At 36.3% G+C, this 25,660-nt stretch overlaps 1 protein-coding gene across 2 annotated transcripts in view; it reads right to left on the bottom strand.

The window, feature by feature from the left end:
* Positions 1–2,540: 2,540 nt before the first annotated feature.
* GAD1 (glutamate decarboxylase 1) overlaps positions 2,541–25,660 on the bottom strand; it is a 41,222-nt gene continuing 18,102 nt past the window's right edge. For both annotated transcript variants that reach the window (XM_055813094.1, XM_055813093.1), the window contains 11 exons: positions 21,565–21,677; positions 20,052–20,167; positions 19,868–19,947; positions 19,609–19,663; positions 18,428–18,544; positions 18,203–18,267; positions 14,813–14,891; positions 13,043–13,192; positions 10,624–10,731; positions 9,822–9,911; positions 2,541–8,201 (listed from right to left, as the gene is read on the bottom strand). In XM_055813094.1, the coding sequence (XP_055669069.1) occupies positions 8,028–8,201; positions 9,822–9,911; positions 10,624–10,731; positions 13,043–13,192; positions 14,813–14,891; positions 18,203–18,267; positions 18,428–18,544; positions 19,609–19,663; positions 19,868–19,947; positions 20,052–20,167; positions 21,565–21,677 (1,147 nt within the window). In that variant the 3' untranslated portion in view covers positions 2,541–8,027. The remainder of the gene's footprint in view (positions 8,202–9,821; positions 9,912–10,623; positions 10,732–13,042; positions 13,193–14,812; positions 14,892–18,202; positions 18,268–18,427; positions 18,545–19,608; positions 19,664–19,867; positions 19,948–20,051; positions 20,168–21,564; positions 21,678–25,660) is intronic.

Here is a 25,660-nt window from a genome sequence, read left to right on the forward strand (position 1 = left end):
ATTGAAGAGATAATTAATTTGAATTAATTGAAGGTAATGCAAAACAGTATAAAGAAATGTAATAGCCTTGAAACAACATAATCAAGTTCAAGTAATATACTATGAAATAGTATGACTGAGGTACGTGAACACACTACATTACTGCAGCAGCATACCTATTGGCAAATGAAAACAATGGTTCTTGAAAGTCATAGTTACAATGAATTAGTAGAAGTCATTATTTCCACAAACAGGAAATCCCACTGTAATCAAAGCAGCCACAGTGCTTTAGGTCAGCACTATCAAGCCCAGCACATGGAGATCTCGCCCCGTGTCCCAGTGAAGCTGAGCTCCTTCAGATAATCGAGAGCCCTGCCAGTGCATTAGTGAGTGCCTGTGCTGCACGTGTGCCAGAAGAGTGAATTAGCTGAGGGATACAGTCAGTCAGGGCCTTCTCTTCCGAGGATGCTCATAGCCAGGCAGCGCAATGAGGAACCATAACAAACCCAAAGTAATGGAAGTAAAGAGTTCATTGCGTGCGATCGAGTGGTCTGTCTGGCCCTACGTCCACAAGCACAAATGTCAGTCTTAGCCTGCAGGCAGCCTTCCCAAAAGATGCTTAATTGAGATTAATGGTCTTTTTTTCTGGGGCCCATGGAAAATCCTAACTAATAAAGTAATACATTCAACAATAAACATAATTTATAATATGTGTAATCATTAAAAGACATAAAAGCCCTGACCAACATGACAGTGAGAGAGAAATGTCTTATGCCTTTCCCGTTTTGCTTTTTAGAGACACTTTTACATGTTCAGTTTAAAGTTAGCATTCAAGTTCCTTTTTTTTAAAGGCAAATATGCTTGCTTTATACACTGGCATTACCCAAACTCTTGCTGATGTCACACCAAGCAGATACAACTTCAAATCAGCTTACATTGTGGTCACAAGCGACAGGCTTCTGTAATTCTAAGTCAAAGTAATTGTACTTACATTTGTTGATTTTGCTTGTTGTGACATTTTTCTAGGCTTTCTCGAAAAGTTGAACTTAGTCTTTCTCCATTTCCTATCACCTGCAATGCTCTTACACACTTCTGCTCGCACTGTAGTGGCACAACACCTTTCCACATAAAACAAGGCCAAAACTTTTCACAGTAATTCCTGCCTCAAATCAACTGTTCTCTGATGAACTAGGCTGGCATCCTGTTAAAAGGCATATAATTTAAGAATTTAACGTGATAGAGATTTACTCATTCATATACATACGCAACACACACATATACTTTCAAAGGGAAGGGAAAATAATTTACTACTTCCTTCAAGATATAGTTATTGAATGTTATACTTCAAGAATCTTTGCAGATGATCTGAAAGGTCCTACATAAAATGGTCAATATCATGCAAGATTTCCTTTTTTCTGATGCACAGAGTATGTACATACATGTGTCCTTGTGTTTTATACCAAGAAATATGAATAGAAACATAAAGTATACTTATCCAGTTTGAAATAATTATACCCAGATGTTGAACAGATTACCTAATAACTAGCAGAAATAAATCAAGGCGTGTAATATTTTATCTTCATATTTTTCTGTTATCATTATTACTAAACAATGCTCCACTTTTCCTCAGTACATAGACCTATTAAAACAGAGAGCCAGGACTTTTTTCCTTTCTTTACCAGGTCTGCTGACCAGGTTCTGCTTGCATCCTATCTTTTAATCTAACCGTAATTTTAATTCTGCTTTGTCCTGAAGTCTGATTCTTCCAAAGGCTCTAATGAAACCCAAATCCTTCCGTGCTGTGCAGCCATCCTTCCTTTTAACCTTTGCTTTCAGCCAATGCTTGTGCTGCCTCACTTCCCCTTCGCTAGCTTAGTGGCAGCTCTTCAGTGAGCAGTACTGCTGGCTGATGTGTCATCGCCCTGAGCATAACTGTCACAATTTGGGAATTACGAAACACTAAGGAATTCATTCAGGCAGATGTAATTCTGCTGACCACAGTGCACTTTAGCTAACGACAAACAATTTCACTGGGGTCCTAACATTTTATTGAACAGTATGAAAGTCTGTATGTAAGCTGAACATTCTTTAATACTCACACCTGATGCAAGCATTTCCCATAATTTATATTATTTTAATTTGCACACTACACTAATGGACTTAAGTTTCTTTGCAGCATGTATTTTCCTAATGCCTAGCTTGCTGCATAAAATTCTTTAACTCGAAAACTGTTCTTGAGAAAACTCACCCTACTTCAAGGATGCTCATCCTACCCTAAAGCAATCAAAATAAAATTTGTTACATAGCATTAAAATCAATGACAGTTCTAGGGATAATAATGCATCAAGTAGTAATCAATCAGAATTTCTCTGTATCATGAAAAAAATAATTTTATACTTTTATGAATTCAAAATTTACTCTTATTTTTCAATATATTTGGTACACACACACAAAAAAAAATTTTAACTCCCATAATAGAATGGCAAGTTACCCCAAAATATGGTCTAGAATCCAGACTTTTTAATCACCGTAAGACATATCATGTGCCAAAAGCTTTGCCATAAAAGCTTTTATTCATACTACATTTACACAGGGGAAGACTTGTATTTTGTAATTACTATGTTTCACTCAAGTCCAAATAGCGGAAAAAAAAGCATTTCCCTGAAGTTACGGCATTCTTATAAATTTTACGTTTCAACTATTTTATGCTCAAACTCAGTTTCTGTTGTATTTTAAAACATCTATGATTCTATATGAAATACATTGAATTTGTTTGATGTTACTGCATTATTCATAGCCTTTTTTTAGAGAATATAGGGAAAAAATACTGAAATTCTTATCTCAGACTTTGGGTGTCATTCTGTTGTTTTGTTAGGAAATGGTCTTTCACTTCCAGGAACGGGAAAGATTGATTCATGCACTCAGCAGTAATTCTCCTCTTGACTTCTGTGGTGGCAAGACTAGGCTTCCCTTGTACACCTTCACAAAATCATTCCCACAAAACATATTTACTTTACTCACAAAATAAAGCTGTCAATATCTCATTTATTTGTGTTTCAAGGAAACTTTTTTATAACCGTAAAACCCCATGCATTATAATGCTTAATTTAAAAAAAAAAATGGCTGAACAAAGAAACCCAGTTCCAACTGACTCAGATAAGAACCCTCACAGATTTTCTGCTCTACAAACTTTAAATGTTTTTGCAGTCAGGCACCCCGTGCCCTGCAGTACTGATTCCACAGTATGTTGCCATATGGCCTTGAGGGCTCCTCGTCCCACCTCTGTATCATCTCTTGCCAGATGCGCGGAAGTGCTGAAACATAACACTGTTCAAAACACCTTTAGGCCTGGTCCTCTCTTGTATTTTTTTACATTACATACAGAAAAGTACTTTTTCAGTCAAGTAGGTTCTTGATTGCATAAAAATATCCTAGTTCTGATTGTGTGCAGATTTAAAGGTGCTTAATAAACAAACACTGAGACCAACCAGTGACATTGCAAACTGTGCAAAGTTAAGCATGTATTCAAGTCTTTCTGGGAGTGAGACCTGCATTACAAGAAATAAGTTTTATAAATATATCAACAGATTAAATAGCAGGGCTTTTACCACAAGGGCTTGATATTATTTTTTTTTACCTATTCCAAAGTTCCTGTTTACTTTCTTGGGTCCTCTGTATAAACTGGACACAGTTATAAACCACACAAAACACCATACAGAAAGATTTTTAGATTATCTATTTTTTAGCATTTCTACACAGCACTAATGTCTTGACAGCCCTATTCAAGCTGATCAAGGTTCAGAGCTTGCGGTTCTTCCTCAGTCTGCGTTGGTACAAGCTCACATTTAATTCACAATTAAAACTAAATAGTAGCCTTAACATTTGCCTTACTGCTTTTAATGTGAGGGATAATGTTGTATGGCTTTTGTCTCATATTCTTAAGGAAACAAAAGAGCTCACAAAAATTATATGAGACAAATTAGACAGTTTTAAGATCGACTTTTATTGAAAAATTAAAACTGCATTGCATATCTCCTTTATAACTTTGACATTTCTTAAACCACAAAACAGAGATTCTGTTTAAAAAATCTCTTCATATTTGTCACTGTTCAAAAAACAGATCATTAACTAAGTCAATGATGATTTTAAAATCCTGGGTTATTCCCAAGGCCCCTGGTTCCGTCCGCCTGCCATGAATGGTATAATCTATCTTCTCTAAAAAGTACCTTTAATAATACCATCAGAATTTTTCTCATTCAAAATCAACAGCTGCTGTTGATTTTTATCCAACAATCAGACTTTTCCAAATGAATTACATCAGTTAATAAGCACTGCAGTTACATGTTCAGCTCAGGTCTTACATATCGTTTATTTGATCTGAATTCACCCCCACAAAAATTACAGTGATTGTCCATGTGATTTTAAAGGCAATATTGCTATCTTAGAGTGTATTTCAAACCTCAGAAAAACGAAATCACTCACCTGGAATTGCAATGCTTTGAATTAGTCAACACTTCTGTATATCCATACTTCCTGATCTCTCACAGCCAACAGAGTATGGATTAAAAAGCAGGAAAATTCCAGGTAAGCTTTTGTCTGAGAAGCTGTAACATATTACTCACGTGAAAATTACCTACTGAGAAGAAAACACAGATGAGTTCTCTCACTGATGACTGTAAATGCTCTGTTTAAATCAGCTGACCAAGTCAGAAATTTATATGAGCCCTGTGCCTGTGGAACATGGTGCATGTCATAGGGAAACACACCAACATCTGATATTAGAATTAAAAGCTTTGCAAAAACCTAATTGTGGGTGTCATTTGTGTCAAGACACAACACTGCAGAAAGGCAAGATAAAATGCAGAGAGTAGGAAGATAAATTTAAACACCCTGTCTTTAGAGAAAACAGCTCAGTGTTAACTGTCTCAATTCTGGAACAAGCAGGAGGAGCTCCATGGTTCCCACCTAGCTGCAAACCAGCAACGGCAATAGGTCGAACCTCTGATGCTTTTGACCTTCAAAACACAAGATACTCTATTCAATGAAGAAGCAGACATTTTAGTAAGCAAAACACTGTGTATGTGCTGAAGAGATCTAGATCTATTTCCAGCTACATCACAGAACTGTCCAAGGCTCGCTGTATGAACGCCAATAAGCCATATTGTATAAGTCTTTCCTATAGTTTCATGATTGGTTACATGAGGATTATTCCCTTTACCTAGCTTATATGTTTCTAGGAGAATGACACTTTAAATACAATAAATTATTATTAGAATACTGGGATGATGATCTGGATACAAGGTCCATGAGGTTAAAACATTAAGGTTAGAGGATTAAGGGTAAGTTGGGGTCTTTACTAACACTTCTGCTGAAATATCTTGTCTAGGGAGGTGAAGGAAGTCAGAAATTTCCACCCAAGAACTGGTTGAAGAGATTACAAGGACCATGGTGCTGTTTGCGTGGAAGATGTAAAAATCCTCTGGTGAAGCTAAGTCAGCAGTAATACATCTTTGCATCGATTACACTAGTTCATGTTGTTTCTCGTAAACAAGGAGGACTGAGGGAAATCTTTCAGTCTTCTGTAGCTGCCCTTTGAATAAAGTAGAACTGTTACAGAAACCAGATTCCAGGCAGAAGCCCGTAAATCGAAATGTGACATGTACTTCCTCTTCAAAACAAACTCCTTTCTGTACTCTAAAAACAGCTCTTAAGGAGAGGCCCTCTGCTGTTGATGCATAGCTGGCATCTATAAAGAACAGCATTTAGTGTTATGGAAGCTGGTGCTGAAGTCAATATCCACGCTGACTACTTCTCTATTGCAGGCCTGAGGTCATACAGCATGGATGTTTACATTAAGAAATTTAATCAGGGTAATAATTAAGGAGGATTGAGGTTTAATATCAAGAAGACATGAAACCAACTACAGTGTCTTAAGGAAAATAACCTAATGAAAGAAATACTGTACTGGTGAGATCACTGGGGGGTTTCATGGCATAATAGTAACTATGTAGGTAATCTTTTGAAAGTTGTACTCATAAATTTAAATGACAGTGACAAATTCATAATAATTTTTAGATTCCACTCAATTTCAAGAATGTTTTACAGAAGGTTATGGAAGAGGGATAAGCAGCAGTCCTATGAAAAGCTAGAAAGGCTATGCTATATGATACGGCATTTACCATGACAGCTTCTTCCTTCTCCCTGCTCTGATGCAGCCAAAGATGTGAGACAGCATCCTCAGGAGATGACCAGTGGGACCTGCAGGGTGGAAATCTCTCCTGGCTGTAGCTGTCCTTCCACTGGGCTGAAGGGGGCCATAGGGGCTGTGAAAACTGTATAGCATGACTGCATTTCACTGAATGTTTCTAAAATAATTTAATTTTATTGTGGATTGGGAAGGGCGGGGGGGGGGGGGGGGGAGAGAAAAGAAAAACAGTTAATTAGTGACTTGCATAGGACATAGCCACAGAATCATGTATTAAAAGATTTGAAATTAACATATTCTATTTATCACTATGACAGTAACTCAGTAGACAGAAGATTACTGAATCTTCATTTTCTTCCACTAGTCTGCTTCCAGTGTGGCGTTTTCCACTTGGTAGTATGGGTTATCTAATGAGTAAAACTGAACAGGCTGCAGATGACTCTGCTGTCTATACTTTGAAAAGTCTAGCCAGTTGAAATTGTTATGACGAGCCAGCTGTATTTAAAGATTCTGAGATTACTTTTGTTTTTATTTATTTTATAAGCTCCAAACACATAGTGAATTCCATTTCACTAAAAGAATGATGCTGGTTAAAACTTCCACAGAATTTAATTAAAATGGTCGTAGAGATTAGTCCTGAAATACAACTCAAAAACAGGGGCCTTGGTTAACAACCAATATTCACTAGAAAAGCATTCAGAACACTAAACAGACAGTCTGACATTACAATAAATAAAACTGAAAATTCTAATAGATTTAAAGGATCTCATCATTTGACAGTCTATACACAATGTTAGAATTCCTTATATTCAGTAAAATTATCTGTAAGTTCTTATTTAAGGGCACTAGGATTTAAATGAAAGTGTCAACTAATATTTTTGTATTTTTTCTTTGGCTCACAAAGACACTAAAATACCATAAACATTATTTAGAACTTCAATAATATATAAATAGGATACATTACAAATGGAAGAAAATACAAGACAACTCTTCAGCATGGTAAATCTCTGCATATAAATAAGCAAATATTTCATATACCTACAATTCAACAGTTATCTTGCTGTAAAACTATTACATTTAAATCCTTTTACACAAAGTCATTTAACAATAATATACACAATCTACACAAATTAACCTCTAAAAATACAGCAATAATATACCTGTTACAATAACTCTGCTACTATTATCCCCTGATGTGACACTAAAGGAGAAATACAACTATTTTACTCGAAGGTGCTGTTAGAGATTGCTGTTTTGTATGTGAGAGAAGCACCAACAATAAGGTTTGATACAGTTATACGTTTTCTTTAGCTCCTAAGAATCTACATTTTAGAAATGTTTCTATATGTCTATTTTTACCTGGCAGAAAAATCTGTAGCACATCGTCCACATCATTAGTTGTTGAAGGAAAAGTTAATTCTCTTAAAGTGGAAAACATGCTGTGGCTTAGATCTAAGTTTATAACCACTTTATATATATATATATATATATGTATGTATATATATATAATTATATATATTTATTTATACTGTACATATATACTGTGCAGAATTCTTAATTTGCTATTTTAGTACTTACTAATTTCCTGCTGACTACAATAAACAAGACCAATGTAAGAGTCAATAGTATTTCAACTTCAAGATAATACATTTTCCCTCAGTAATATGATCTACCAATACATATATGTTTCAGTAGCCTATAGGTGTTTTGTTTAAGGATGTCTTAGGAGATTGGAACTTACAGAAAGATAATTTCCTTAAAACATGTTCTGCAGAACTGGGTTACAAAAATAGCCAGTGCTGGAAAAGAGTGAATTAGAGAAATAAATCATTCAACAACTGTACTACAGCTCCTGCCCCAATCTCTCTATTTCCTCAATGAGGAAGTCAATGTCAGATTTAGTTGCTGCTGGGTTTGAGATGACCATTCGGAAGAAGTTGACTTTATCGCCCTGAGGCTGATATCCAACCATGGTAGTACCTGACTCCATCATCAGTGCTTTGATTTTCGGTGCCACCTTTATAATTTAAAAAAAAAAGAGAAAAGAGAGAGGGAGAGAAGAGTAATTTAAAAAGTCAATCCTTTCCTCATATGTCACAACATTTATTAATTTGGAAAAAATAAATTGATAGATCAGAAAGACACTAGTTTTTATTAAAAGATCTGTAACAGAAAAAGCTTGAAAAACTAAACATCTAAGACTGGATATTTAAAGGAAAGTTGACAACAATAACATCCATCTTTTTGACTAATAGACTAATAGAACCCTAGAGTATTCACTATATAATAATTTTATATATTAAATATATATGTAATTTCTTTGTGCTGAAGATTTTTTCATGAAAAAGTGTTTTCTGTGGTTTTATGAAAGCCTTCTCCAGAAATATCTTTTTTGAGGGTATTTTCCATAAGAATATTATGTATTCTCAAAGCCGGGGGGGGGGGGGGGGGGGGGGGGGGGGGGGGGGGAGCAGGGAACAATGATGGAAATTTTTCAAAAATTTGTATGTCATAAAGAATATTTTCTGTTAGCATAAGCCACGGAAACCTTCCAGTAAGTTTTGCTGTACTGTGCATTTACCACAATTGCACTTCCTCACTGAATTTACAAGGAATAATGTTCCAACAATCGAAAAATTTGATATTGACTGAACCCAGGTTTTCCATCCAGACCTTCTTCTGCTCTACTCTCTGCCAGCCAAGGTCAGATGTCTGGCTTTTTTACTGTTTGGTAGGATGCTTTATATCTCTAACATTTAACAGGGTCAAGTCAAACATTTCATCCTTCCTTACCAGTCTCACCTATCTTCCTCTTTTATTTTCTTTGGCAATTTCTTTATCTAACATGTCACTGGGTTGACCCAGGAATTTCTATTCTCTTTCCCCAGTGTGATGCAGACATAAAATCCTCTACAAAACCTCCCAAGTTTGCTCGTTCTTCTCCCTTCCCAAACATAAAAAAAATTGCAAGTCATTTTGACAACTATTAAACCATTCTTTTGTCTCCTGCACATACTTCATTCCACTTTAGTCTGCCTAAAATGCTACTACAAAATAAAAGTATTTCACTTCAGCTGCGAGTCCTAAGCGGCGGTGCCTTTATGAAGCCTTCACTTCCTTCTATCATTTCTTCAAATAAATTTATCCTACAGTCCTTCAAAGGGTATTCATTTTCATCGAAATGTATTAATGCATGACCAACCAAGCATATTTAAAATCAAAATAGACCTGAGAAGGACGTACAGGTTTCCATGTCCTTTACCTGTCCCAGCATTTTCAAGTAACTGCCCTTCCGTTTCTCCCTTCTCTTGCTGATATGCTGTCCGATTCAAACAGGACCGAGGCATCTTTGTGCCTAGCTAATTTTTACAGATTGGTGACACTTCTGGGAGCACAGAAGTGCTACAAAACAAAGAATGACTGTGTTCTGTGTCTGGTTCTACAGGTGAAATGTGACTTCAGCCTCAGTATAAATAGGAGACAAAGCTGAACAAATGCCAAGGTCATAACAAGCAATTGGAAAACTGCGTCCCAGAATTTGAAACATGTCAACACCCAGATAGATTATTTTTAATAAACAGAATACTTTGAGTTGAAAGAGTAGGCTATATTTTTGCATTTAACATAAGCCACATACCCTGTGTAACTTTTCTCTTCTCTCATCACAGTCTGGCATGCCCCTGAGACTTGGCGGAATATACCAAAAACATACATTTGTATGCTCTGGCTGCAAAAAGAACCAAATACATACATCAATAAACAAAATAATACAGATCACTCACACACTGAAGGCTAGTTAGTAGCATGTTTTAGCACAGACATGAAAGACAAAACACAGTATTAACTTCCCGAGCTCTGCATGTTAAAACAAAGAAAACTGATTCCAGTACTGCAGGTTGCACCTGCTGGCTTGGATTCCCTATGCATTGTCCTATTTACAGTGTTTTAGGGTGCTAATGAAGTGCAAATGCTTTTCACCTTCATGCAGTTTCATGAGGAACTGTTTTCCAGGATCACAGCAAAGGCAACACAATTTTCCTTTTTTTACTAAGCAGAGAGATGAAGCGTATTTGTTATTCTATCAACCAGGGCTTATGCAGTGGCACTAACAACAGAACGTACAGCAAAACCAGCAGATTCTCAGTTATGTATGTTATAACATGGAATCTCAGCATGAGTAGATCGTATTAAGGTAGTCTTTATGCCCTAAACTGAGAAGTCCTCTGCAGAAGAGCAGGAAAGATGATAAATCATTCATGGTACAAAACCACATGCTTTTGGCCAAAAAACTTCCCAGAAGCCAATAGTCATGTAGTTCTTTAGAAAATAAGACCAGTTTTGCATAGCTGGCTTGAAGAACTGTGAGAAGTGTTAAGATTGTTTTTGAAATTCCATACAGACTTTGCTCCTGCACACAAGTTAAATGAAAGAAAACTTACCTCCCCTTCAAAAACCATCTCAAATTCTTCTCTGTTTTTTATTTTAGTGTAGAGATATTCCGCCAGCTCCAGGCATTTGTTGATCTGATTTTCAAATCCTACTGTACCCTGTTTTACAAAGAAAGTAAGTATTAATTATATCGTCATTTTTCCTCCTCCAATCAAATCATCTTTCCAGATAGGCTTCACTATTAAATGCTTTTAGTCAAAAAACATTGAGCAGTATTGTTTCTTGTAATTTAAAATTAAAGTTAACTGACACTCCAAAAGTGGCTAAATGTGGCCTAACTGTAATTGCTGTTTGGTTTTGGTCTTGTTTTAAGATAATTCATTATGATGACAAGGGCTTTTGTGTTACTTTTCATAGATTATTTTTAGGTCTTTTTTTTTTACTTCTCATTTTCCAAAAATATTATGACTGTTACGTCTTGGCTGCCCAGTTCTTGCTGAAAGACTAGGAACATGGAATGAGAACTCAACTGAAAGGGTAAGAGTTGGGAAGTAATTTATTTCCTCTGAACAGTTTGCTAGAAATTTGCATTTTAAAAAAGTCATCAAACAAAAGCCTGCAATATGTTTGCTAAAAGTCATTTCCCTACCCACTGACCATTTGTCATATCTGATTTGTTCTGAAAGATCATAATCCCAGAAAAAGTAGATGAATGCTGATAACAAATAAAATAAGCGGAAAAAATGTTGAGAGGGTTTTGGGTATTTTTTCAAGTACACTTTGTATATGAATGAAGAAGTAGAAAAGACAAGTACACTCCTAAATTATTGCATATGTGGGATAAATTCTTTGTGCTGAATAAAATGACTGAATTCACAAGAATACCTCTGGACCTAGGCTGTATATTTCTATAATGAGGACAAGAGTATGGTTACTCATGGTGACTAATGCTGAAGGACAAATTTCTATAGCTCCTAATATTTTGTTTTCTTAACATTTTTGTAATATAATCATGCAATCTGCTAGAAACAAATTCTATCTAATACCTCAGAGAATTCAGATCCAAGAAATACGAATCTGCCTCAAGACCAAACAGAAATCTGAACTAAGTAATTTCTGGACAAATTTAAACTCCAGATATGTGGATCAAGTTAGCAATTTTAATCTATATTAATTTTTTAAAAATCACATCCACAAACAGACCACTTCTGAATTTTAAATATGACCCACATCCATTATGGTTTCCACTGTATTTTTTTAATTTATTGTGAAGTGTTCTACTTCTTTAGTGAGGTCACTTTAACAGGTGACTATAACAGCAGAGCTAGAATCAGCATGCTAGTTTTAACAGAAAGTGTTTGGCTAGTGTTTAGGAAAATGTTCAGTCCATGCTCTGATGGTGTCTGTAGTCAGCACTTGGTAATTACGACCATAAACAACACACTACACAGCTGCAAGTCACAGCCTGATTCTAATGTGTCATAAGAAGTTTCATGTTGCTGATCACAGTACCAAAATGTTTTATTTTTGAGGAACAACTGAGTCTGGACTGAAATGTGCTTAGCCTGGTAATCAAATCTGTGCTGGTTGCTGAAGTCATTCTTTTAAATGTTTTGTGTTTAAGTGTTGTGTTTCTTTTCTGAAGTACTTCTAGAAACAAATAATGACGACAAAAGTAACTGTATAACTAAAGTTCTGTCACTTTCTTCCCTCAGTCTTCAGGACTAAGGAAATCTGCACAAAAACATCTTTTATCGTCATAGGTTATTTACTATTGCCATCTAACTTTCACCCAAAGTGAAAACTGTTTCATGGTTGTACATTTTGCCATTAGGTTTGATCTCAGTTTCATAAAAATAGATCAGACTGTGGACAGGCTACCATTTTGGCAGCAGAAGAGCAAGAAGAATAGTAATAAGATGACTGCACATAAACAAATAAAAATAAAATGTGTTTTCTCAACTGTATGGACCTTCATCTTGTGAACATACAAGCCTGTATGTAAGCCCATGCTTAAATTCAACCATCCAGGCATATCACAGTAGTACCAGGGAACCATCTGTTAAATCATCAGTTGGGCAAAGCTTCTTAAGAAAAAGGCTTTGCAAACCTGATGCTCAAGGGACCCCTGTAAGTCATTGAGTCTGCTCTGCTGCTACTACAAGTAATCTGTCATAAAATACAAACATAAGTGTATAGAAAAGACCATTTTGTTGTCCTGTCCTCACAGGTTTTACTGCAGGACTCATCTAGTGATTTACACTTTCTTCTCATTTCCAGCTGAATTTATTGATGTCTAACATTGTTCTACAATTCAAATGGCTCTTTTCTGACAATATGCAGATACCTGTGTGTTTAGTGATTGTAACTACACAAACATTTATGTTAAAAAAAAAGTGTTCCATTACATGAGACTTGTGAATTAAATAAATACATTTCTGATTTTTGAGCTGAACTTTTATTATTTACCTTTGCCTTCCACATCAACCAGAATTTGAAAATGTCCACATGTCGACCACATTGTATCGCCTTATCTCCAGTGTCATAGGATACATCATACTGCTTGTCTTGCTGGAAGAGATAGCCTGCACACATTTGATTGCAGCCTTGGAGTATACCCTGTAATGAAAAACATGTACTTACATGACTTATACGGCATGTGTGCATATGAAACACTATGCATTAATAATACATTAAACATTTATTTCAAACATACACAGAAGAATTGTTCAACGGGCCAAATTATAAAATACTGACCTTATTTTGTAAACCTGAGCTACAAAAATAGTTTCATAACCTAAGGTGGTTCTCTTAGAAGTCCCTGAGTAGTCATACAGTTTTAAACACCCCCACACCAATACCTGAAAAAACATTCTCAGTTTAATTTGGATTCTTAGTTTTTGATACTGAATTTGTCCACTTCACTTTGTAAGGCTATGTTCTTAAGACTTAGATTTTTCATGTGTTAAATTACACTAGAACAAAGCTATGGTCTCTCAGTGCAGCAGATAGATACAGAAAATGAAAGAAAAAAAGTAATTGAAGGCTTCAACTTTATATATTGCCCAGCTTTATGACACTTAACATTAGTGATAAATGCAAGCACAAATGACCTAAACTAGACATTCTTTGTTTACAAATAAATATGATCCACAGACCAACAGAAACCTATGGATTACTGGTAAACATCTCTGAAGAAAACTAAGAAGAACAAATTCCTGTATGTTACACAGAAGTCTTACACATGTGATATTTCTAAAATGGTTTGCATCTGCTTTAGAATTTATCAGTGGTTCTTCAAAGAAGCTCAAAGACACCGGTGTATCTGATAAATACAAAAACACCTGTCGAGGTTCTGATATAGTGAATAAAAATTTTTGCCCAAATCCTGCAATCGTCAGGACAATAAGCATGCATATTACTAAATAATGGCTAGTGCTTCCCTCTAGTAGACGTCAAAGTGTTTTACAAAGGGAAATAAGTCTTCAGTTTAGGGACTGGTCACTTGGAAGAGCAATGTCAGACCTGGGGCTGGAACCCACAATTCCTTCATCCCAGTTCCATGCACAGGGACCACTTCTTCAACTAATACCTTCTAGTAGCAACTGACATGCCAGAAATTAGTAGACAACAGAATTAGTCCTATCCACAGATTATATGACTTTTTTTTTAAATCATCTACAGAAAATACCTATAGCTTAAAAGAATTAAGACACAGGTCTTACTTTCACTGATGACAATAAAGAACCTAGGAGAAAGCCCTAAAAACATATATGAAGTCATAATAAAAGCAGCATGTTTTCTTTTCAACAAAACTGAGAAATTTTTAAACCACTGTGTAAGGTAAAAAATTTGGGGTTTATTTAAGCAGTTTAGGCCGTGACCAATTACTAAGACCAAGGGTATATGTTCAGTATATCATAAAAACAACGGGGCAGATGCTCAAGTGAATATGTTAGTATGGCTCTAGTGTTGTTAACAGAGTATGCAAAGATTTAACAGCTAAAGATCTGACCCATCTTGTCTACAGCTTTAACAAAAAAAGCCAAAGAAATAAAAAACCCAGAAAAGATAAAACAACTTCCTAAACACAACATAAATCCACACAATTATTCCTTCCAAAAAGAAGGAAAATTTTGAAATTAAATGGATTTTGCACTGCCCTCTTAAAAAGTAGGGCTTGATATTTACTTTTTTTTTTTTTTTTTTAACTGCTTAATTATTAAACATAAGGCAGACCTTTTCCCGGACAAGAATGGCAGAACATTGTAACAACACTCCCATCATCTTGTGTGGATTCCAAGTGACTGAGTTGGCTCTGCAAAAAAATTACACATTCAGATAGATCTGGAAAACAGAAACTTGACCTGAAGCAGTCACCTTTGTTTTCTGCTTTCAGCTGGAAATGTACTGAGTTTTGACCATGATGATTTCACTATAGAGATTATTACTGTCTGAAGTGTCTTCTTTCCCAGCTATACTGTCCAGGACAGGAATTTTTCACATGTTAACATTGCAATGTCAGACTTTTGATTAGTTTATATTATTACTAATACCAGCTAATTAGTGTCAGACTATGCTGGTTAGCTGATACAGCAACTTCATCCCCAGCAGACTCCATTTCTGGAAATAGCACTAACAAAACTAACAAGAACAGTTTGACAGGTTATATCAATTCAAGGTACTGATTGAGGGGGCTGTCAGAGAATTAAGGGAATAATATGAATTCCAGGAGAACAGAGTTCTTCACTGAACAGCTGCTGGAAATGTGGAAAGGAAAGGACAGAACACTGCATGCTCATTTGCTTTCTCAGTTAGAGCCACAAGAGGCCTGTTCTGTACTAGCTTGTCAAGCCCACAGACTGTTAAAAGGCTATAAAACTTACATCACAATCCTACCATTCTGTGTGTAAAGCTTAAAACTTTTTACATGTAAACACAAGTGGATGCACAAGATCACCTAATTTACTAACCAAACAGATGAGATGTTCTGTATTTTTAACGTACTATCCTAGACAGTTTAATGATGATGCTAAAATAAATGTGCCAACATTGCACATCCATTGACCTCTTCACCCTAAGTAATTAATTACCAAATGTCCCCTTGATTCACTGTGTGTTCCAGAGAAGGAAAGTGTGTAATCGTTTTTCACAGACTATGCATGTGTTCTTACAATGTGGTTGAGAGAAAATTCAAAGATATTTCCTCCTCTCTCTTCTACACCCTGCTCTCAGAGGACACGACAACTGTTCCTTTGTTTCGAGCAACACAATGACTGCTTCACCCCAGCCTGAGGACCACCAGTTCCATAAAGATTCCAGGTCAGATTCCAAGCTCTGCCTGCGCTAGGTTAGACCGTAGCACCCCTCAGCCAAAAGAACAGCGCAGCCTGTGCTGTACCGGGGAGCTCACCATCCCTCAAAAATCTCCTGCTTAGGCAGTGCAAACCAGCAGGTATATAGCTCACACTTAGGAGGCAAATAGCTTTTAAAAAACTCCATTAATAGTTCAGATGAAGTAGTCGAGAAACAGAAATTTATATAACAGCTCATTTCCTTCTGAGTGCGCTATGGTTTCGGTTTAGCACATTTATTTAACTGTCAGGGTTCCAATCAAAGACAATTTAAAGTCTTTTTTGCAAGGAGCATTAGGTCTATTCTAATATGAAGCCGTCACTCTCCACCTGGCAGCCCCAGCCCGCCTCAGGCTGTCCCACCGTGGCCAGCCCCAGCCCCGTCCCAGTCCCACTGGGGCCCATGACGGGCAGTTACCCAGCATGCATGGGCCCCATCCCATGTCTGAAGATCCACACAACTGATTAGAAAAAAAATAGTATCACGCTGCATGGCCTGCTGCTTCCTGTATTTGCTTAAGATTATGGTCTTAATTAGCACCTCTGGGTTGACCTCAGGTCAAAAGAGGTGTGCTACACCACTGTGACCAAACCCATGTCGCTTAAGGAAATTACATTGCTGACCTCGTATTAGACATGTTGCCATAACATGAGTGACTAGCAAATTGGACTGGGCAGAGGTTGGCAATGATTCTGCTTCTTCAGAGTACTCCTGGCACACCACACACTGCTGGCCCTGCGACACGAGGGTCCACGTAGTTTTCCCACCAGTCCTTCCATACATTATTCTTTACCTTGTACTTGTTTTTCACTTACCGTATGGGATGCCCACCACTAGGAAAGTTTGTTTTCCATAAGGAAGGGCATTGCTCTCTGTTGTTTTATGCCTTTACACAGTGCCCACATTCAGCACTGTTGACTCAAGGAAGCAATTTGGTGCTAATTTGAGGTTACATGGGTAGAGCTTGTTTCAAACCTTTTTTGCTTCCCTGAAAGCTGATACCTGCAATGATGGGAAAGTTCTTATGTTTCCAGATCTTCACTTGTTTTCTGATTTTTATTGAGACAGATGGCTTTTTATGATAGAGCAGTTTCAGGGGAAATATAGAGACAAACACACCCATGGGGTTATAAACATGGCATCTTCTACAGACTGCAGCCTTGTCACTGTTGGATATGGGAACAACTGCGCCAAAGCCTGCACATAGGACTCCTCCTGAGCCTGAATTGCAAGGGCTAGGGGCAGGCTCTCACTCTCACTTTGCTGTCACTTCCAACACAAACACCTTGCCTTTTAAATTTGGTTCAGTTAATTATGTAACAAAGGCTGGCTTCTGGTCTCACTGGGCATCTTGGTAACTTGCATTATGTGCCTGGGGGCACACACGCACTCTTTTCTGCAGACTTCATTTGGGCCTCTGCAAGAGTTTTCTGCTTGTTTCATGTAATCCTGGCATGGCACCAACTCATAACACCTGTGCCCTGAGATGTGGTGAGTATCCGTGACTCTTTCTGGCCTCCCTGGAAATTCCCTCAGTCTTCTGCCTGGCACAGTATATCTGTACTAGCTCTGTGCTGTCATAGTCCTTTCCAGCCTCACAGGTACTGAAATTTGCCCCTAAAAACTGCTAATAATTCAGTCTCTGCCACATGTTCCTCTCTTTCTTGTATACACATACATGTTTGTGTGTGTGTGTATATATATAAGCAATACAAATGTAAGCAAATATTTATGTATTTATAAACTTTCATTTACAGAACACTCATTTGCAAGCAGGACATACACTATTTTCTGGAAATAACTGCAAACATCTTTCAGGAGAGAATCTCTACAAATTCCCATCACGTCATGGCTTCCCATTATACGTACTCATGCTCAAACACCTTCTCTGGATTCCTCATTTCTCACTGCTCTTCTCAAAGCCCTACATTTCAGAGATTGTCTAGCTCTCACGCTTCACACTTCAAATCTTCCTTCACCCATTCCCAGACTTATGATTCCTTCAAAGCTACGCATAGAACAATCTCCCTTCCTTTTTGCCAGGCAATATCCTTGTCCTCCTGAAAATCTGCTGAAAACTTACCTTTCACTCAGCTGTACATCACTGTTTTCTTCTGTAGTATTGTTTCACTCTTCCTAGTGTGAACCTTTCTTGCCTGTCTTAATTTAATTTAGTGGCTAAACTCCTGAATGTAGCAAATCCATCTTTTCATAAATTTGTCAAGTGTCATGTAATATTTGATAACAATATTACAAATAAGCACTGCGTAGTACCTTTCTATTCCATTCAATTTATGACGATGCTTTCGGGACATTAAGAGCCCACCTCCCCAGGCAGCCTAGAAGAGAAAAAAAAAAGAGAAGACCCATTGTTTTGGAAAAGCCTAACATGTTGCAACTTACTCAGGATCTAGTAATAAATATTTTAATTCAAGACAAAACAAGTGTAAACAAAAATTGTCTTTTGCCTGAATAATAGCACTTCATTTAGTTACTTACATCTACATGGAGCCAGAGGTTATATTTTTCACATATATCTGCAATCTCCTGTATTGGATCAAAGGCTCCATATACTGTTGTGCCTGCAGTTGCATTTACAAAGAGAGGAATATATCCCTACAATAAAAATAAAAATATTAAATACAAAATCCAACCCCTTTCAGAAAAAAACCAAAATAAGTGAAAATAATGTTTAAAATGTTGCTATCCCATTTTCCAGCCTAAAAGTGGATTTCTTCCCATGTGAAAGGTACATATAAACAGTAAAACCTAACAAATTTTATACATGGTAGGAACAAACTCTGGTTTTACTATACTGTAACTTCACAAAACTAACTAGTCAGAAGATAATATTATTTTGTCTAATATCTTTTACTGAGAAGATTCAAACATTCTAGTGAAAGACTAGTAATAGCCAAGGAAAGTTGAGACTTTTAGAGCAATATAAAGGAAAGTTAATTAAATGTGATTGCTAAGTTGTGATTTGAAAGGCTTGAAGTTGTTCCTTTTGTCTTTATCTATTAATAAACAGAACAAAGCAATCAAAAAAGTAATAAATGTGGAACTATCAGAATAAAGTGAGACAACTTTGAATTAGATTAAATAAATGTGAACGGCAATTTCATGGAGTGCCCAAATGTAAAGAAGTTAAGAAATAAAAATATAATCTCAATTGCTCCAACGTTGGTGGGTTTATACAGAATTAATCATTGCATTGATTCAAGAAATAACAATGAATGCCTCAAAAAATTAAACTTACTGGCTATGTGTGCTAAACCTGCAGCCTCACACTTGAAATCTATAGGAATTTTTAGGATTACCATAGAATTTTTTATGGTTTTGACTGAACTTCAAAGTTTGGGGCAAAAGTAGGTTTAGTTTCATGTTTTCATAATTTTTTCCATATGTTTCCAAACAGAAAGCTATTTTTTTAAAGTCATAAAATATAGATATGATTCAAGAGTTTAAAATACCTTGTTTTTAAACATCAAATGAAACCCTAGCAAGACATATAGATAATTCCCTAAACAACACATGAATGTATAATTAAGCAACTGAAAATATTATTATAACATTTATATCATTCTAATGTTCTCTTTTAATGTTAACCCTCAGCCTTCAAAGGGAGAGGTAATTTTACTAAACCAAGCATTCAAGCACTAATTTTAAGAAACACAAACCTTTTGTTTTGCTTCCAAAATTTTTGCCTCCAAATCAGCTGGTATTATCTTGCCTCTGTAATGATTGTAGAAACAGAAAAACAAAGAAAATTAAAGAGTGCATATGGAAATGCTAGCTACAGTTGAAATAATTTAATAGGATTTTCTCAACAGGCCATTAGCAACTTGACACACTGTACTGAACCAGTCCTTAAGCACAATACAACAAATTTAACAGACGAACACATTTAGTATATCAAAACCTTAGCATTCATCCTACCTTTCATTGCATTTTATCAAAATCACATTGTCTGTTCCAAATCCAAGTGCAGCTCCAGCTTTCTTTATTGAGTAGTGACTCTGCAGCAAAACATGTGCACATTTAATGGAGTGGTTGTTTAATGATGAAGCATCTTCACAACATACATCAATAAATTAAGAATTAGCACTGTTATTAAGCTCACATGTTCCGAGGTAAAGAGAACCAGTTTAGGAACTGCAGCCATGCCTTTGGTTTTGACTTCAGGGAAATACTTGTAGCGTGCAGCCATTATGCTGTACATGTTGGAGATAGCTCCTCCTGTGAACGAATAAATGAATGAATAATAAAACAGTGATAATGAGAAAAAACACATATTAGACCGAAGACATCCAAGTCTCATTTGCATTATGCAGTGAAAGTGGCAGTGGACTATGAAAAAATAAATCTCTGAAATGCATGGTCATCTGCCCAAACAGCATAGGGATAGACCCTCTAGAAAGTCATTGCTGACAGTCAGAATTTCCTATCCGTCATCTCTTTCCATCGCTAATGTTTTGTAACACATTCCTAGAAATTTCAGCTTTCACTGCGCTGCTTTTGCATGACAACTTCTTGTTAGCAAGAATAACAGGAACTTAACCAAACTGTCTGAGACTGAAGAAATGCCACGTACTGGATGGATTTATCCCATGTCACTGTAAATACAGAAATAGATCCCTTAAAGGTAGATTTCTACAGCCAAGCTAGTTATTCTAAGCTTCCTTATGGTCTGATAAGGGAAAGAAGCACTTTGAGGGTTATGATTCAGCTAACCTTTTATGGCACTGACTTTTAAGAATGGGAATTGAGGGAAAGCACCTGTTTCTCTTGGTTTACTGCTAAAAAGAGCCCGGGACAATTAGCTCAGCTCTACAACGCAGACCTCAGGATTTAGTAAAGTGAATCTCATCCATAAAGTCTAGGATAACTTCTTCCTCTAACATTTCTTCATCAGCAAGAACACAGAGGATAGGACTGGAGACCAAGTGAGCATTCCCAGATTTTATGAGGGCTGCTCCAAAAGGGGGTGGAATTGTCTTTCATCCTCTAAAACAGGACGGTGTGTCCCCCACACCAAACTCAAAAATCTGGAGTTTTGCTGGGCACCCATGTTGCCCACACATGGGCCCAGGACCTCCACATGGTTTACCAGTCTTTTCTGTCACTGCTGACTGCCTCTGTATCAACTTCATGTGAAGACTTTGTCTTGGTCTTCATACTGGAATCCTACTTGTGAATCCAGTCAGATTATATCCCAGATAATAAGTCTTAGAAAGAGACAGGCAGTCACAGTCTTTTTCTGACTGTGAGCCCAAATCCTCACTGACCATCAAAGAAGTCAGTACCTGATTCTCAAGAGCTATTGGTCGGCAGGAATTGTGGTTGCTCAACACCTCCAGAAATTAAGCGCAAAAAAGGGTGGTTAAATGCCTAACTATACACCAGAGCTTGCAGTCAAGTTTTAAAATGTTGACCAGCCATGATACATAGCCATACTTAAAGATAAGGTTTTTTCCCCAACTTTTTTGTAGGATATTTAAACAAAGCATTCCTACTTCTAAATATCTGACACACTGCTTTTTGTTGCAGTGATTGTGGGCACTCAGACCCAGCTTATGTTTATTTTAACTTTTGAAGCTTTAGTCAAACTACCAAAATGGAGAGGAAAAACTCACCGGGTGAGAATATTCCATCACCATCTTTATTTGACCATCCAATAATCTCTCTCATCTTTCGAAGTGTTATTTGTTCCATGAGGACAAAAACAGGGGCAATTTCATAGGTAAACCTGCATGGATAAAGAAAAAACAACCCCAAACAAACAAAATCAAATACAGATTCTAAAAACACACAATAAATTCCCAATCTATGATTCTTTGTGAAAATGCTTAAGATTCCTAAAAGTTTTCCTATAAATTGAAGTTCTGATATTGCAACCTTTACCCAAGCAAAAATCCTCAGGAAGACAATACTGGAAATATTGGTCAATGAAAATGGCAGTATTAGCTCTTTTGCAACTTTCTATATAACCAACATAAGACCTAATGCTCACCACCATAGCGCTGCTGACTGCTATACAAGATTGTACTGTAAAAACATTTGTTTGCCAAAGAGCCAATTCCACACTTGTGGAGGGACATGTTGCCAAATCCTTATGAAAACAGTGAACTTCATTGAGCTAAACACATCCATAATTAGAAGTATTGAGCTAGGGCTTCAAAGGCTAAATACAATTAATTATGTGGATTTATTCTGTTGGTGATCTCCAAGGACAACTTATTTCTACAAGACCGTGTGATCAATAACTGTCAAGAGTAATTATGAATGATGATTTTCTAATTACCAATTACCAAAACCAAGTCAGCAGTCAACTATTGTATCCATTTAATGAGGGCAAAAACCATCACATAGTCTGGTAGCCCTGATGTTACATGCAATACATGGATGGAAAGTGACAGCCATACAACCATTTTCGGTTGATACACAGGTAAATTGTGACTTCTAACGAAGTGGTTGCTATGTATGCCAAAAAAAGTCCAACCAAAAACATAAAAGGGAGGCAGGGGGTGGGGGGAAGGAAGCTGAGAGAAACTAAACAATCAGCCTGTGATTTCCGAAGGAATCTGTAAGAATATGACACCCTGACACTTTGGATCTGACTGATGTCTTCCACTTGATTCACCAAAACGCATACGTTGCCACCCTAATAGTAAAAAGATTTTGAGAATAGGTACAGCAGACTAAGGAGATGTGGTGATGAAGAAGGGAATGTGTGCCTGAAAAAGCTTGTCTTTTATTTACAGCTGCACTGGTTAGTTAAAATATTAATTATTTTCTTCAGTCCTTATGTGTCCTTAGTCCATCAGAGAAACACCACCACCACTTCTAAAACACTCCTTTAAGATTAAACAGCATTTGTAATTTAACTGTTGTAATTGCTATTTTCAGAAACCAAAATACTGATTATTTTGCTTTTATTATCATTAGATCTGTCAGAGACAGACAGTTGAGTCCTGATCTGGTTTGTGTGCGGCCAATATTTACAGAGACAAAATTAATAAACCAGTTGGTGTCTGCTAACAGTGGGGAATTTTTTGGTTTGTTTTCAAGCACTGCAAACCTAGGATATATTCCAATCTTTATTTAGGCAGAATGACCAAGCGAAGTCAACAGGAACTTGGCAGTGTATGGATCACTGTAGCCTAATACAAGATACATTTAAGTCAATGTGATTTTTTCCACCAGTTTAAACATTTTGATTTTTGTCCTCAAACCTTGCACACCAATTCCTACATACTTCCCAGAAGACTTAAAGGCTTGTACAAAAATATATATAATGTTAAGCAAGTTTTTTATATATAAAATATCAAGTGTTCACAAGGGGAATTTTTAATGTACTTAAACCCAAGTAAAACACATTTATTTATTCTATTATGTAATTATTTTCCAAGTCTCCAAAGACTGACAAAGAAAGACTGCAGATGATTGGAAGTGATAAGGCAAATGCAGCTATATTAGATGATGACTAGATTTTAAAAATCACATCTTACTAAAGTTCACTCCAACTTACTTGTTTTAAACTTAAATGATTTTGAAAAATTCAGTTAAATGCAGAAAATGTGCTTGGCCTGGAAAGAACTGTCTGACTTCAGTCCTGACAAAAAACGCTGGTTAGATTTTTCATACAGTCACAATCTTGACAGGCATTTGTACAAATGAACTAAACCAGTCATGAGTCTCAGCTTTTTACTAACAAAATAAATGAATGGGTTTTTTGGTAGTGGCCAGTGCTGGCTTAATTCTGCTCTCACCAAGAGGCCAAATCATTCTAGCTACCTGTTCTCCTGTTTGCCAGTATGTAAAAAGCATTCTAAGAATAAATGTAAATCATTTTACATCATTTGTCTACGTTGCATTTTCATAAGCATAAATGCATAATACTGAAAATACCAACATAATTCTCTCATCTCAGCTAACAGCGGGCATAAAGAGAACTTCCAGATAATATTATTGCTTTTTAACCTCTGCTGGCTGCTGCATGGTGAGCAAACACCCTCTATTACAGATCCCTAGAGCTAGATAAATAACAGCATCTTCTGAAAATTCCACCCTAAAGGTCTTATGATTAGTGATTGAGCTATGAATAGCACATTGATACAGTATTTCCAAGTCAGTGTGGGAAGCTTATTATGTTTAATTTAATACATTTTCTTCACAGTGACATTTCCTAATGCCGATTTAAAATTTTAAGAAAGTACAGATGAATGAAAACATATTTTTTAATTGTTATCAAATACGTTAAGTATTATTTATAGGTAGAAAAGAAAAAATGGCAAATGGAAAACATTCCCTATCATAATCCAGTGTTACTGTCACTTGTTTGTTACATGTTTGTATAGTTGTGATAGGTTAGAACTGTTTCTAGATAAGGGTCAGAACCTGCACTTCTGTGCTGAAACACCGCTCAAAACAAATACGTTCCCCAGAGCTCACAGAGACGATGTGGTTATTTTTAATAACCTCTTCTGTCAGTTCCTTGAATTATATGTTACAAACATCTTGCTTTAACATTACTTGCAATTACTGTGTTATTTGAAAGCATATAATATTGACCTTGGTTTGCTTAAAAAAAAAGAGAGCGCAATGTATTATTTTGCATTTGCTAAACTTCATACAAGCAAATAAATATTCAATTTTCATGCTTACAGAGAAATATTTTCAAGATAGGTTCTGTTTAAAGTATAAATGGATCAGAAACTAGCTTTACAGAACTAGCTATTTAACAATAGACTTTTAAAACCAAATGAAAAAGCAACCTCATTTAAAAAAGAAGTTACTCTTTCAAAAGTGAAAGTGATGTTCTTAATAATGACAGTAATGTTTCATAATACTCTCACAGTCTGCCACACGACTGAATTCTATTATGTCCTATCAGATTTGTGCAATTTCACCAATTACAAAAGTATAACTAAGCTAGGATAAGTAAGTTAGCCAAAGGAAAAGGAGCTTGCAAAGAGTGACACACTCTGAAGAATGTTTTTGTCACAGAGGAATGATATTTAAGCAAAGTTTTCTTTTAGAAATGTAATCAGATTTGTTTTCATTTTTAATTGTGTACCAAGAAAAAAAACATCCCAAAACCAACACTTTGAAGCACTTTGCAATACTTGTTTTATGATTAAAATATATGTTGCTGGTGTTTCTTCCCAATCAGCCTTTAAATCTGAATCTCTCATACCAATTTTTAGCAGAGACTAATTGAGAAGATGATTATTACAAAGAGCAAGCTGGTTTTGGCTGGAGCACCTTATTTATTTTTCTGTATTGCCAATGTCACAAAACAGGCACAGCTCGTAATCAACATAGAGCTTCTAGTAATCAGCTACACTTAATGAACCATATCCTCATGGATAAGCCAGTTAAAATATTGTTCATTTTCCAGTCTGCAGATATAGCTCCTACATTCTGCAAATTAGCAACAAACTACACAAAACAGAGGTAGCTTTGGAGTTTAAATACATCCAATGCAGAACTAAAGCAGAACAGCCTGTTACCTGGCGAGTATTTGGACTCCCATCACATTTTTTAGCATAAACGAATCAATATATAGATAAAAACTAGCTAGAAGGTTTTTTGTTTGGGGGCGTGAGGGATGTGTTCATTAATTACGCTCTGTTGCAAAAATTCAACATAATACCTTACATTTACATCTAGCTTTTGTTAATTTTGTGTTCAAGAAAAATTAGGCAAAACTTCCTCATTGATATGTTC

Source organism: Falco peregrinus, chromosome 8 (genome assembly GCF_023634155.1).
Source record: "Falco peregrinus isolate bFalPer1 chromosome 8, bFalPer1.pri, whole genome shotgun sequence".
In the NCBI taxonomy this organism is placed as follows: domain Eukaryota; kingdom Metazoa; phylum Chordata; class Aves; order Falconiformes; family Falconidae; genus Falco; species Falco peregrinus.